This window comes from Pteropus medius, unplaced genomic scaffold (assembly GCF_902729225.1).
Source record: "Pteropus medius unplaced genomic scaffold, Ma_sr-lr_union100, whole genome shotgun sequence".
Taxonomy (NCBI): domain Eukaryota; kingdom Metazoa; phylum Chordata; class Mammalia; order Chiroptera; family Pteropodidae; genus Pteropus; species Pteropus medius.
In genome coordinates this window covers 4574608-4589356 of record NW_024349225.1, presented here as the reverse complement: position 1 = coordinate 4589356, position 14749 = coordinate 4574608, and the positions used below count along the sequence as shown (strand labels likewise).

Below are 14749 nucleotides of genomic sequence, written 5' to 3'. Positions count from 1 at the left end.
ATAACCAATAACTCAATAACTTTTAATCCAACAAATATCTTGCACATAAAGCACACTCCAAGTACAGGCACAATTTCTTTTTTATATACTCTGCCTACTTCAAAAAACCATAAGGTGACAACAGGGATGGCAAAGCAGAAAGAGAGGAGCCTGGGGCACTGACGGTGCTGTGGAGCTCTCGTACCAGCCCTAAACTGCCTGCCCTGAGACTTTACACGAGAGAATACAAGCCTCCATATTATTTAAGGTACTGTTTGGGGGCTTTTTTGTTACTCATAGCCTAATGCAATTCCTAATTTATAAAATACATCGCTGTTTTATAACCATGAGATTTTAATTTCCTTGAAAAGTGGTGAAATAACTAATACCCACAGCACATTGGCATATAGATGACTTATCAATTTCCTGAATATAAAAATTTATTTTACCCCTGCTCTAGTTTAATGGAATAAACAAGTTTATTATTAGAAAATGTTTCATGAGTCGAAAGATGACAAACCATTAGAAATTAAGAAAAAAAACAAACAAACCCTCAAAACATGGAAATACCTGCATCAAGATTATCTGAGTTCAATGAACTGGCCGAGTCAAAATCCCCTTCAGTTACAAAAGCTAACTTCTCTAGATCAGCCAGCTGCCTTTGAATTGAGATGTGTCTCTCTGAAAGGAAATTTTAAGAGTTAGAAGATTATGCTTCAACAATCTGTATCCCGATTCCATTTTTATTGGATCACATCACTAAGTCTTACAGTTTTATTTCCTGCAGCATAATGCCCTAGTACCTAGATGAAGAATACTGCTGGAACTCAGTTTCTAAAATGAGAAGTGTGCCTCAGACGCAAAGTTTGGGGGAAAACTCCACTGTGGAACTTCACAGCTTTAAAACTTACCTATTTATTCAATATAATTCTACCAAAAAAAAAAAAAGTTTCTACTCTGCACAAATACTGAAGAAACATAAGCCATGTTTACTAGCCTCAAAGAACTTTAATCAGGTAGAAGAGATTAACTATAACACAAGGCAGGATGAAATGAATGCTAGGGGTAAAGGTAATATAATATGGGCATACAGAGGAAGGGGTAATTAATTCCATCAAGTGCTTCTGAGAATGTCTTCACTGAAGTGGCATTTGACTGAAACTTAAGGTATGAATAGAATTTCAATAAGTAGAGATTTGGCGGCTGGCCTTTTAGACTTAACCTCATGAACAAAGGTACGTGGTATAAAAAAATACAGTCACTTCTATCTCACCCTCAACTGAATGGATAGTCGACAGAAAAATACACAGCTAAAAATGTAGTACAGATCATGGAAGGCATAAATTCAATGCAAGTTAGTTTGGCCTTTATTCCTTAGGTAAGGTTAAGTCTTTGTAGGTTTCTGAGGAAGTCAATGATATGATCTGAATGTGTTTCAGGAGAGAATTCTTTGGCTGTAGTACCAAGGATTTAATAATTGAGGTGAAAAATTAGTAATGGAAAGGTACAGAATAGAAAGTTAAAAAAAATAAAAAAGCAAAGAACTTGGGATATGAGTGTAAAGTAAGGGTGAAGAGTAAATGTACGAATGATTCTAAGATTTTGAGTTTATATGCTTAAGAATGATGGTACCACTGACCCATGAAAAAAGAGGAAAGGAAAAAGGGGAATTTAGTTTCTGACAGTCTGTTTGATGTACTGCTGGTATCCATGAACTGAAGTCCAGCAGGCAGTTGTTTTTGGAGCTCAGAAGGGATTTTAAATAGATGTCAATAATAGATACATGTGTTAGGTGAAACTATGAGCATGAGTAAGAAAGCCTAACGAAAAAATGTTGTGAAAAAGAGAAGGAAAAAGCCAAAACCCAGTCCCATTAACACATTTTCAGGTTTCTCAAATATTTTGGAGAACATTTACAAGTGGGAGCCTAAATATATAAGACTAGTTGATAACTGTCAGGAACAGATCTCCAATGAGAAAGGAGATGATGGAATAAACCATAGGGCTCTCTAATATTCATCATATAATTAGGTTATACAGTTTAGAACTTCAGCCTTTTAAATTCAATTTTTGACACTGGTACCTTCTTAATTCCTCTTAGAGATTCACTCCCAGTTCCTTTGTTTACCCTTCTATATAATCTGTCCTTGTTTTGTCTCGCAGTAACTTGCACACAGCAGGCAGTAAAGTTTGTTAAATAATTTTTTAAAATAATTTTTAAAAATAATTCATCTTTTTGAATGCAGTAGCACGCTGAATCAATAATTTTGGAATTCAATTCAGCACTATCAAATATTCCTGCTCGAATTTATTAAAATACAATTTGTACCTTATTTTTAAATGAAAAAAATGAACAGCAATATGTTATTGGTCAACTCTGGTATTCAAGTAATTTATGAGATATAATTCTTATAAACAGGCAAATTTTTTTCCATTTTAATTGCTAGGTCAGACAGTAAGATTCAGGCAATGAATCCATGTGTATGTATTTACTTTGTTTTTGGCTTCCATATTTCAAAGATCTGTATTGTGAAATGAGATATATAGTACAATATAAAGATGTGTTTATTGAAATCATCTAACTGCTAAGTATAACAAAATAAGAGAAAGGGCCTGGTAAGTTAGAAAATGGAAAATCCTGTGGTCCACTACTGAAGAAGAATCCCAAAGATCTGTCTAAAGATTCTTATATCTTTGTACATCTCTGAAATCACTTTCTAGATCAAAATAGTAGATATTATACAACCTGTACTTTAATCTTTTTATCACACACTAATGATCCAGAAGTCAACAGGCAAACCTCTTATTAAAACAGATGAGTCCAAAGTACTAGGTTCTTTTACAACTTCTTGTTACTTTTTCCTCGTATTTCAATTTTTATTTTCAATTGTTTCAGATATGCCATCTTCATCTTACCTAGTGAAGACTGACTTCAAAGCACTAACTAGACCATCTAAAAATGATTTTTAAAATGTGATTAATATATTTCTCATTTCAGACTTCCCAATCATTACATAAATTGTCCCAGTAATGCATTTTCAGTTTTCTCAAACACTGCATATTCTTCAAATTACATACTTGTAAATCTTCCCAAACTGTTGAACATATTCTTGATGGTGAGGAGGTAGAGAAAGCATGCATTCCCTAAAGCTGCTTGCTAAACCACTTCTGATTAATATAAACGGGTCCAATCTAGGGTATAAAGGGTAACTTAATCAGGAGCTTGTACCCCTTTCACCCCTACTGTAGTTGTGGGTGAAGAAACTGCCCATACTTTGCACTTACTAGCTCTGATCTTATGTGATGAAGAGGGGCCTACTTGAGGCATGCACACTGTCTTTCTGTGATCAGCCCTACTCTTAAATCTACAATGACAATTATATGTTGTTTTACAATTGCAATATAATTCTATCAGACTATAACTATCCAAGTGTTTTATAATAAACTCACAACTGACCAAGAAGTAGGAAAACAGTGAATTAATTTAAGATATTTTGCTATAATTCAGAAAGAGCATAGGATCAATTTATGGATCACAAAATAATTTAAAAAAACTTTCTTAGACCTTACATTTAAAAATGTTCGGAAGATTCTGACAATGTTATTAATCTTTTAGAGTCCTTATGGTCCAATAAATCATCACTTAGAAAACATGCAAGCACATTCAGAAGCACAATAATATGGACTATTAATTTTCAAGTTGACTTCTGATGGAATGGAATACAAAACTCAATTGATATTATGTCTGAGGAAAGACATCTATAATTTGGTCCACTCTTTACTCATCAGCCTCAAATTCTTGTTGGAAGCAAGCTATAGAAAATGAAATGAGAAAAACCCATTTCTTTTGTGTATTTCGAGGCATAAAAAGCTCGTTGACAGCAATGGTTTCTAAATCTTGACAACTAGGACATCCTACAGTAAGCAGGTTGCCTCGGTTACGGTCACTGTCACAATTTAAAGGACTTAGTGAACCGTGACTGACGAGGCTAAGGGAAACTACCAAATTAGGTGTAACTTCCTATTTTTGCACTGGGAAAAAACCTCCTTTAACGAAGAAGCCCCCAACCTCATTTTGCAGCACCCCTGGCCCCCACATAACCTTTATCATGATGTCTCCGAGGTTTGTGGAGATGCCCTCTCCCATTCTGTAACCGTTTTCCGCGCCACACGGTCCCTCCTCCCTCCCCATCTGAAAACCTGCCTTTCCCCCATAAAAGCCATCCCAGCGAAGAAGGGCCTCCCCAGCAGGGCGCACTTTCTTGCTTCTCCTGCGGCAGAAAGATCTGGGCCTCCTGCACTTACTGCTTTCAGCCTCGTCAGGGGCAGACGCTAGGGACGGGGACAGGGCCGGCGCCTGAGCCAGGGCAGGGACTGGGGCTGGAGCCGAGGCCGGAGTCGGAGCCGAATCCGGGGTCGGGGCCGAGTCCGGGGTCGGAGCTGGGACCCGAGCTGTGTCCGGGGCCGGGGTCGGGACCGGGACCTGGGTCACCTCCACCTCCTCCTTCTCCTGGGGTAGCAGCTCCTCCTCCGCCATATTCTCCATAGTTACCGCCTCCGTGCCAGGCCCGCCAGGGGACCGGGAGGGGCTCTCGGCGGGGTCAGAGAACTGGCGTGAGTGCCCAGAGGGCTGGATCCAAGGAGCGGGAAAGCGAATGGGGAGGGCGGGACGCGCGCAACAGACAAAAGATGAAGAACCAGGGACCAAACCCTGTCAGCAGAAAAATAATAAGCCAGAGGCAGCGATTTGCTGTCCCATCCGCTTCCCTTTCCCCGAGGCATTACGACGCCACCACAGATTGCGCAGAAGCGCACTGGGGACGGCGGCCAATGAGGTAAGAGAGTTCGGTTTCCACGGTACGTCTCGGTTCCAGCCGTCAACCACCCGGCGGAACCGAGACTACAATGCCCAGCGTGCACCGCGCCGCCGGGGCGGAGCTGGAGCTGCGAGTCCTCGCAGGGAGTAAATGCAAAGCTAAACAAACGCCCCGAAGCCTTCGAGCAGCAGTCGGGATCCGAGTGCGGAACTACATTTCCCAGCGGGCTTTGGGTCCAGGGGTCTCTTTCCTTTGGCCAGGGCGTCGGCGTCGTCACTGTCTCGGGGGCTGGTAAGGTAGGTAACTGGGGGCCTCGTTGACGTTTGGCTGGACAGGCTACCCCTCTCGCTCTGGGGCCTAGCGGCCGGCCGGCCGGACTAGGGACTCTGGGGACCGCTCGAGCATGGGGCTGGCAACTCCATGGGCGGACCCAGGGTCGAGCCAGCTCAGTGAAGGGTGTGGTTCTGTCCCGGCCCTGCCTTGGTGGCTGCCCCTCACTCCGTGTAAAAGTCTGGTCAGTTCCCGCAGAGCCGGTGGGCCACGGCGGTTTATGAGCCGCCGATGAGCTTGCCTGTCGTGACCCGAACACTTTTATTTTGTTCGTTTTTATTTTTGCTTTAATCTACGTATTCTCAGTATCATCAGCGCTGCGCTGTGGTTATTAAGCGTCCAGTGGCTAGGGCTTCGGTGTATTGTATTTAGTCTTGTATTTAGTCTCTTAATAACCAGAGCTCTGAGAGCGTCTGGGCACCTGATTGATGCGATTCTGGTTCCCCAAGGCATATGCCAGTGAGCCCCGTACTTTTATTCTCTTTCCTTTTGGACTTGCTTGAGTTTAAGCCTCACTCATTCAAGCCCACAGGGGTAGGCAGGGTAAAAACAAACTTTTCTGGCTGCTCTGCCAAGGACAGGACCGACTGTTACAGTGGCTATCTATATTTGTCCATCGTCCAAGAATCATTGATTTTTTTTTAATTTCTAAAACACTAGGTGGTTAGTTGAAAGCTTGATTTAGTATGTCAGTCTTATCATTTAATACCAGCTGGAAAACAGAAAATGACAGGGTTAGATTTTAGAGTGTGCGTTCTATGGAAACTTTAGTAAGAATTTCTAAGCATGGTTCCTGCGCTTGAGACACAATAAAGAAGGAATCTTCAGAGTTTGAATTATATTAAGCGAGTGTATCACTAATCTATTGCTGCTTAAGTTTTCCCAGTGCTTAGTGGCTTAAAACAATAGTAAACATTTATTATCCCCAGTTTCAGTGGGTCAGGAATTCAGAAATGACTTTCTGGGGGTATGTGGCTCTGGGTCTCTCATGAGATTGTAGTGAAGTTACCTGCCAGGGATGCTGCCACTGCCATGTGAGGACTGATTAGGGCTTTAGGATCGTCCTCATGGGTGACTCACATACCGAGCAGTTGGTTCTTTTTTGGCAAGACACCTTAGTTCTTCCCTAGTGGGCTACTTGTATGTCCTCATGTCATGGTGGCTAGCTTTCTCTAGAACAATTCAAGACAGAGAAGGGCAGAAGCCACAATATCTTTTATGACCTAGCCACATACCACCATATAGCAATATCCTATTGGTTGTATAGGTCAGCCCTGTGTATTGTTCAAGAGTGTCATTAGGAGTCAGCAGAGATCATCAGGAATCATTTTGGTGGCTGGCCAGGACAGGAGGTCTCCTCTCATTTAGTTTATATTTTGATTTTCATAAAATCAATATGAATTTCACACTGATATAAAGCGCTTGTCATGGTAAACATATAGGTGTTTTTCCTTCGATAATCCATTATCAGCAGTGTGTGTTTGTTTTTTTTTCAGTTTGTCTTGTGGGTAAGAGGTTTAAATTAATGTTATTTTGTATTCAAAGCAACATCAGACCAACATGGATCAAGTTTAAATTATGAAAAAAATAACATAATCAGACCATTGCCTCTAAGCAATTCACTTTATGGAAGTTATTGTTTTCTTTATTGTATCTCTCTTCCCCCTGCACCCATGCCATGGAATGGAATCTTTGGAACAAGAAAGGGTAAAGAGGATAATTAATATGGAAGGTCAAGTTATTGCCATAAATTATCTTGCAAAGCAAAATTTCTGTGTAATTTAGAATCTTCTTAGAAGTCTGTTGAATATTCTTTTATTAATATTTATTAGATTTTCTAATAGCATTTTTATCCTCTTCATATTCATCAAAGCATTCTAAAAGTTTAATTTCATATAATCGATCATTCTTTCATAGAACTTCACTTACCGTGCTCATGATTGACCAGGAGTAATAGCAATTGCTTGGTTTCTAGCCTTCGTTGTGTTCATAATCTCAATATGCGTCACTTCCAGCAATAAACTCTCCCTTGGGCTCTGCTTCTAGACCTCTTTTATATTTTCCTGTCCCAGCAGACCTGGTGACGTTCCCAATCTCTAGCTTCTGTTCCAGCACAGGATGCTTTTGGTGCACACAAACTCGACAGAGTGTTTATGGCTGTGAAGAATAACTATGTTTGTCTTACTGCTGGTTTTTTTTTTTTAATTTTTTGGTGCGTGCGGGGGTTGGATGTCAGCAGCTAATAATATTGACTTGATCCAGAGCTGAGTTGGAAAAGTGAGGCCGGGATGGGAAGTGGACAGAGAAACTGCAATGGGCAGGAGTTGGTAGTGGTTCAGAATGATACGGTAAATATTCTGAGGAAGAAAAATTCATTCATTCACTCAACAGGTATTTATGAGCACCTCCTAAGTTTTTAATACAGCATACTCTTCAAAGAACTCAGGATCTAGTAAAAAGACAACCACATAAGCCACTATTTAGACCCTATTATGCTCTACCTTTTATACACGGTATTTTTTTATAACCATTGTTTTATTTGAGTCCCTCAAAAACCTTCTGGTATAGGTTATTGCTATTTTACATATAATGAAACTGGGCCTCAAAAAAAATGTATGCAATTTGCCCGAAGTCTCGCTCAGTGAGTGATAGAGGGTATGAAGGAAAATGAAGGAAAATAAAGACTTATGACTAATTGGTTTTGAGGTGTAAGTGAGGTAAAATACAGTAGTCCTGCAGACAGTTAAAAATGGTGATCTGTTGCTTGAGAGAGAAATCAGCGCTAAAGGCATAGTTTTGAGTCATTTCTAAAAAGGTAATAATCGAAGCCGAAAGAGAGGAACAGATCATTATGAAGGAGACTATAAGTGAAGTAAAGTAGAACAGTGAGAAACTCCTGTCATCTTGGGAATGGTTAGAAAATGGAAATCTTTATATAACTGAAACAAGAATAATTTCTAATGTATTTTTGTTGTGGTGGTAAAAAACATATGTTTTTAATGTCTACTTTAGCTTTTCAAAATGTCCAAAGAATCTTGCGGAAAAAGAGAGAAGTCTCGGAGAAAAGGCACCACCTCATTACCCAACTTTGATGAAGAAGTAAGGATTTTGATTTACTGACCCAAAGATCCCCTTGTTTACATTTTATTTGTACTTAATGCAAAAATATACCTCTGTTTTAAAATGGGATATATAAGTAATTCGTTCTGTCCTTATGGCCCAGGAGAAGGCATTTATTTTTCCCATTCTTTACTTGCATTATTTTATATATCACAACTCTATGAGGTAGGTGCTTTTATGGTCTCAGTTATACAAATGAAGAAACTGAGGGTTAGGGACATAAGTAATTTGTCTAGACATTCCTGCCTTCATTTCTAAACCTCTCCCAAATCCTTTTTGTAGAAATAACTCACCATTAGAGCATTTTTCACCTCTTCCTTCTGCATTTGGATACGATTACACGCTTGCCAGTCAGAATGGCTGTGCAGGGGAGGCTACGGGTAGGGAGGGCATTGGTCTTCATGTCCCTTTTCCTGATATAGTCAGCACACTACCTTAAGAAGTGTTTTGGTAGATGAAATTTATGATATCTAAGTAATTGAGCTGGGTGTTGTCTCCAGGAAGCAAGACGGTCACATGATGGATGTAACCAAAACAAAATACCCTGCAATCGGTTTTACTATAAACTCTCTCTGAATAGTCTGCATAATGCATTATCAGAATTAGATAGTGTTTATGCTATATTACCATCCAAGATGAGAGACTGAAGTCTGGCAAAGGTGAATATTCACTAAAGTGATTTCTGTGGTAGCAGGTTAGTTCATACAGCTTTTTCATTACTTCAATGAAGTATTCTAGAGATCATTACACTTTTTGGTGTTTATTCCTTGCTTACTATGTTTCTGATTACTAATTTGGCCTCCCAGGTATAGTGGTAATTGGAAAAGGGACCCTAGAGTGGCCATAGAGTACTCTGGTGTTCTCGATTTATGTGTCTCCTATTTGATAGTAATAATTGGCATGGTGTTTGCAATTCTCCCATTCCTTCTTTACTTACTTAAATGAGAGTTTTTCTTGCCCTCACTTCTCCAGAAATGCTCTCATCAAGGCCAGCAACGGTTTCCACGTTGCTAAATCCATTGGTCAATTTGCAGACCTCGTCTGATTTAGTCAATAATGTTTGACATAGCTTCTCCCTGAAGCACTTTCTTCACTTAGCTTTTGAGACACCATACTCCTCTGATTTCACTCCTCACTGGTGAGTTCCCAGTGTCTTTTTGCTATTTCTTCCTCATCTTCTTGAACTATATAACCTTTTAAGTGCCCAGACTCAGTTTTTCCAATTTGGTAAATTGCAGTTCCGTTCTTTCAGTTGCTTGGTCCAAAACCCTGGTGCTCCTCCTCTGTCTGCGCCCAGTCTTCAGCTAATTCTGCCGGCTTTCTCATAATCACATATTCAGAGGCTGACTACCTCCTCTGCTGCTGTCACCATGATCCAGGCAATCGACTCGATTTCCTAGATAATTCCAATAGTTTCTAAATTGATCTCCTCACTTCCGCCTTTTTCTCCTTATGTACTTTTCTCAACACAGCTGCTAGAATGATCCTATTAAAATGTAAGTCAGATCCTGTCACTCCTCTATTCAGTACTGTCTAGTAGTTTTCCACGTCAACCAGAGTAAAAGCTAAAGTACTTTTTGGGGCTGACAAAGTGACCTACTCTCCCCACCTCATCTCCATCTCATTCTCCCTTTACCTTCTACACTCTGTGGCTTCCTTCTCTGTTGCAATAAGCCGGGCCCATTCCTGCCTCGGGAGTTTTGTCCTTGCTGCCATTCCCTTTGAACTGAAAACTCTTTCCCTAGATAATCACATGGTTTGTGCCATTACTTTTTAGGTCTCCATTCAGATGTCAACTTATCAATGGGGCCTTGACTATTTAAAATTGCATCTGCCTCTACCCCCACCTCCTAGCCCTTCCTGACCCTTTTCTCTGCCTTATTTTTTCCACAGTGTAATGTGACACACTAAATATATTACTTGTTTATTTGTGAATTCCTGCAGTAAATTTTAACCTCCATGAGGGCAGGGACTTTTATAGTTTTTTCATTAATATGTCCCCACTGTCTAGAATGTCTTTGGCACATAGTAGGTACTCAAACTATGTTTGTCCTGGGTCTGTTGAATTCAGAATCCGCAGAAGAATAACTGGATATATGGTTTGGCTTTGTAGAAGATTGAATTCTACCATGGCAGTGCCACCTTCCAGTGTCCTTTTCTGAGCTGTCAGCTGGCTGTCTTCTGTCACACCTGTATCCCATCTCATCTCTAACTTAAGGGCACCTAGATCTTCAGAGTTCTCGTTGCGTCTCCCTTCTAGTTGAGTGTTTCTTCCTCTTACTGAAGTTTGCCTTTGAACGTTGTTCCCCTCTGAAGTTTATTATTAATGTAGAAGGGATGTTGATTTATAATAGCGATGAAATAATGTTGTCTTATACTGTGCTTTATTTTGTGGTTTTCTTTCTTTGTTTCCAAATGGCATTCTTAGGATGAGAAAGAGAAAAAAACTTCAGCAAGTTCTACTAGTTCAGCTTGCTCTATAAGATCCATTTCATCAGAGAAGAGAAAACTGGTAAGTGTTTAGATTCTGTAACTCTAAAAATTATTTATATTAAGATTTTAGTCTGCAATTGGTAGGCTTCTGATATAAATTCCCCCACTAGTGTTTTTCCCCTTATATTATACTTACTTTTTGATAGCCAGTGGGGGAAAAAAAGAACAGTTTGGTTTTGTCTTCCTTCTACTCACCAAAAAAGCATTTATCAAATTCTTTATTTCTTTGTGCTGATAGACCCTATCATGTAGGATCAGACAACATGGATATAAATTCAGACATTGTTTTGTGTCTTTTCCCATATATGGTTGTATTTGTCTTTATAATTTCCTTTTGAAGTAGCCAAGGCAGATATAGTGTCGGCATTTTTTTCAGATTCAGAAATTGAGATCCAGAAGGTTAACTGACTTGTCCAAGGACACAGTATTGTACAATAAATCCTCACTTAAATATCATTGATAAGTTCTGCAATTTAAGCGAAATTAATTTTGCCATGGGCTAATTGACATACACAAGAGTTAAGTTACTGCAGCATCTCATCGACATAATGAAAGAATGAATGAAACGGTGTCATTCGAGGACCTGCTGTACACAGCAACAGAGCCAAGTCCAGAGTTCTTTCCACTGTCACACAAATAATGGGGGACAGTGGCAGCAGACTAAACACTGGGTAATAAGAAAAAAGTTTTAAAGGTTCCATGTATACAGAATTGTGTTTTTAAGAACTTGTTTTTATATAATGAAACTGCTGTTTCAGTTTATTATCATTATACTAACCTTCTTAAAACACCAATTTCATCATGTTTTCTCTCCGTTTGTCATTTAGGACCCTCTTAAATTTGGTTACACCTTAACTATCCAGTTTTCTTTCTTCTTCTTCAAAGCTTCTGCTTCTAGATAAGCTGGGTTATCTTTCTGCTGAACTTGCTCTGGTCGTCTCTAGCTTCTTAGAATACCTAAGCATTCTCAGCTGAGAATGCCTTTTTTTTTAACCATTAATCTTTATTTAATCTGTATTCAATCTTTAGCATATATTTTCCATCTTTTTTTCTAGGTATGTCCCAACTTTTGGTGGTTGATGTTTTTGAACCTTTTACAACTTACTGTGTATTTTTCTGCTTTAGTATTTAATTATGTCCTTACATTAGGTTATTTGTACATATCTTTTAATTTCTCTTTACTTTATTTTTTTACTTTACTCCAAGCTCTTTAGAGCAGGGACTATGTCCTGTTTGTCTCTTATTTTTCTTGTGCCTAACCCTGTAACTCCAAGGTATATAGAAAGGCAGGGTGGTAGAATAGAGAGTAGACAGTTCAACAAGTATGGAAAAATTGTTTCCCAGTCTTCTGCTCCTATAACTGTAGTACCAGTGCACAGCCTGTTTCTTAAATGATACATTTTTTTCTTTCAGAAATCAGATCATACAGACATTCTGTACTGTAATATAAAAAGAAGACAAGAACTGAAAAGGTAAATTCTTCCTTTTTTTGATATCTTTTTACTTTTTTTGGCCTACAATTGTGAGACTTAAATATATAGATTTGCAATATCCTTTACTTACTTAGATTAGTACTATTTTATATGCAAATATATCTAGGTATATCACAGATTATGATTTTTGAATTTTCTTCATATTAATATAAATTTAAGAAAATGTTAAGTGAAATAAAAAGGCTATCAATTCTATACTATATGTGAGACACTTTCAAATACAGTGTAGATTTTTATCTTAAGTGATTTGATTTCGACACACCCTTATAAGATACATAACTTCATTACATGCAGTAATAGAAGAAGTTAAGAGGCTGATTTATGAATTTTGGATAAATTATCTTTAAATATTACCCTTGAAGAAAATATGTAGCTTATTGAATTAATGTGGCTTGAAAACCATGTTCATGAAACAGGATATGGCTACAACCGGAGAACTTGGGGAATAATGGAGGAATAATGGAGATTATTCTTTAATGTCTGCGTTCTTTGGATAAAAAGTTAAGAGAATTTTGTGGTGATGATGGGATTTCTCACCACTAATTACAGTAAATATGTATAAAAATTATAATGCATAATAAAAGTTAATAAGGTCAAGGTTTCTCTGAAAATAAAAAGTTATAGGAAAACAACTTAAATGGTATTAAATATATAAATAAAAGTTCTACTTCCCTGACAAGCTCAGTTAATGTTTATTAAAAGCAAAAACAAAAATAAAAAAAATCTCACTTGCTCGTGATTCTTCTTTAGTTTTTCTTTTGAATCACCCTCTATTTTTTTGTGATACTTTGCTTCTATTTTATCTGTTGAATTACGTTGTCACAAATTTCATGTCATGTTAACTATCACTTTCTAAATTTTCGAACTAGATTTTTAATGCCTTTTGTACTAGTATCCTTTTTTTAAATTTTAAGTTCTGAAACACTGCTTGACAAATAAAAATAAATGAAAAAATATAAAACACTGCTTGATTGTTCACTAGTTACCTTTTGCTTACAGGTACATTTTCTAGCCTTTGATTTTATATCCATATATAAGAACAATTTTTAAATAGACTTCTGATGTGCCCACAAAGTCTTTGAGAGGAGGAAGAAATATTGTTGAATTAGTTTGAGAATAAGATCTAAATTATTCTAAGAATCCAGTAAAGCTCAACTCAGTTTCAGCATTTACGCAAAATCTTGCAGTGCTTAGTAGTTGAATAACTACTTCAACAACATTTCTGATAGGTAGTCTTTTTATGGGGATAGCAAAGAAAATAAAATCAGATGAAGACTCAGAGGAAACTCCTATATATACTCTGAGATCTTTAGAATTTGCCCTTGCATAATTATTTGAGAAGTCACTTAATTATCATCTCTTTCTCTCCTGCTGGACTGTAAGCTAATTCAGGATAAAGATTCTATCTGATGTGTCTTCCACTGTCTCTCCAGTACCTAGCAGAGTGACGGGCACTTAGAAGGCACTCAAGGATTTATTAATATAAATTACTGGATTGTGTTACATTGAAATTTTTTTCTCTTTTTTGATTACAAGGTAATGTCTACTTTTATTAAGCAGGAAAATATTATCACCTATAGCTATTACTACTTCTAAGATTTAGCACATTTCTTTCTGGCCTTTTTACTATGTTTATTGAAATTGTTGAGACCACATTATACATACAGATTTGTGTCCTGCTTGTTTTTTGCTTAATATTATATCAATATGTTTTGTTATATCATTGAAAATTTTTATAAAGATCACTTGAAATGACTGATGTTCTCTCATATTTGATAAAATTATGTTTCTTAGTCATTTCCAAAATTTTAACATTTTTAAATTAAACATAATTAAAATTTTACATAAAACATAATTAAAATTAAACATAATTAAAACAATTAAAATTAAAATTTTAACATTGGAATTTATATTGTCTGGTAAATTTTGCTATTATAATAATCCTTAATTGAATATATTTATTTTTAGTTCACTTATGATTTTTTTTTTCACCTCGAGATAGAATTGTAAAATGGGAGTTACTGAGAAGTCAAAGAATATGAACATTTAAAAAACTTTTAATTATATTGTCTGATTCTTTTGTGGAACTATTATCATTTTGAATTTCCACCAGCAACTTATGAGAGAAGGTCCATTTAACAACCTCTTGCCAATATTTACTGTTATTTTAAAATCTTTGCTAATTTGATAGAAGAAAATGGTATTTCATTATAATTAGCATGTCTATAATTACAAAGGAAGTGAAATTTATTTTCCCAAATGTTTATTAGCCTTTCCTTTTTTCTCTTTTATTAATTTTCTTTTTATGTGCTATTCTAGAGTCTTAGTATTTTTTGATGAGCTTTTTATCTACTAAGACTGATAAACTGACATATATATATATATATATATATATATATATATAGCGCAAATGCCATTTCCCAGTTCTTTGATTTTATTTATTATTTTTTAATATGCTAAAGTTTTACAGTAAGTAGTCATTTACATTGACTATTTTCTCTTGTGATTTTTCCCACT

At 37.2% G+C, this 14749-nt stretch overlaps 2 protein-coding genes across 10 annotated transcripts in view; one reads left to right on the top strand and one right to left on the bottom strand.

Moving 5' to 3' along the window:
* TRMT1L (tRNA methyltransferase 1L) overlaps positions 1–4759 on the bottom strand; it is a 28148-nt gene extending 23389 nt beyond the window's left edge. The window contains exons 1-2 of one of the 2 annotated variants that reach the window (XM_039881244.1): positions 4285–4759; positions 550–660 (exon numbers count right to left, since the gene is read on the bottom strand). In XM_039881244.1, coding sequence (XP_039737178.1) covers positions 550–660; positions 4285–4525 — 352 coding nt within the window. In that variant the 5' untranslated portion in view covers positions 4526–4759. The remainder of the gene's footprint in view (positions 1–549; positions 661–4284) is intronic. The other variant, XM_039881243.1, reaches the window with a different exon arrangement.
* SWT1 (SWT1 RNA endoribonuclease homolog) overlaps positions 4602–14749 on the top strand; it is a 126923-nt gene continuing 116775 nt past the window's right edge. For 6 of the 8 annotated variants that reach the window (XR_005656954.1, XR_005656955.1, XR_005656953.1 and 3 more), the window contains exons 1-4: positions 4602–4814; positions 8139–8225; positions 10675–10758; positions 12153–12211. Coding sequence is in view for 5 of the 8 variants with exons in the window: in XM_039881240.1 (XP_039737174.1) it covers positions 4635–4814; positions 8139–8225; positions 10675–10758; positions 12153–12211 (410 nt within the window). In the remaining 3 variants the exon portion in view is untranslated. Of the gene's footprint in view, positions 4815–4953; positions 5093–7288; positions 7518–8138; positions 8226–10674; positions 10759–12152; positions 12212–14749 lie in introns of those variants that run through there. The other 2 variants (XM_039881241.1, XM_039881242.1) reach the window with 2 other exon arrangements.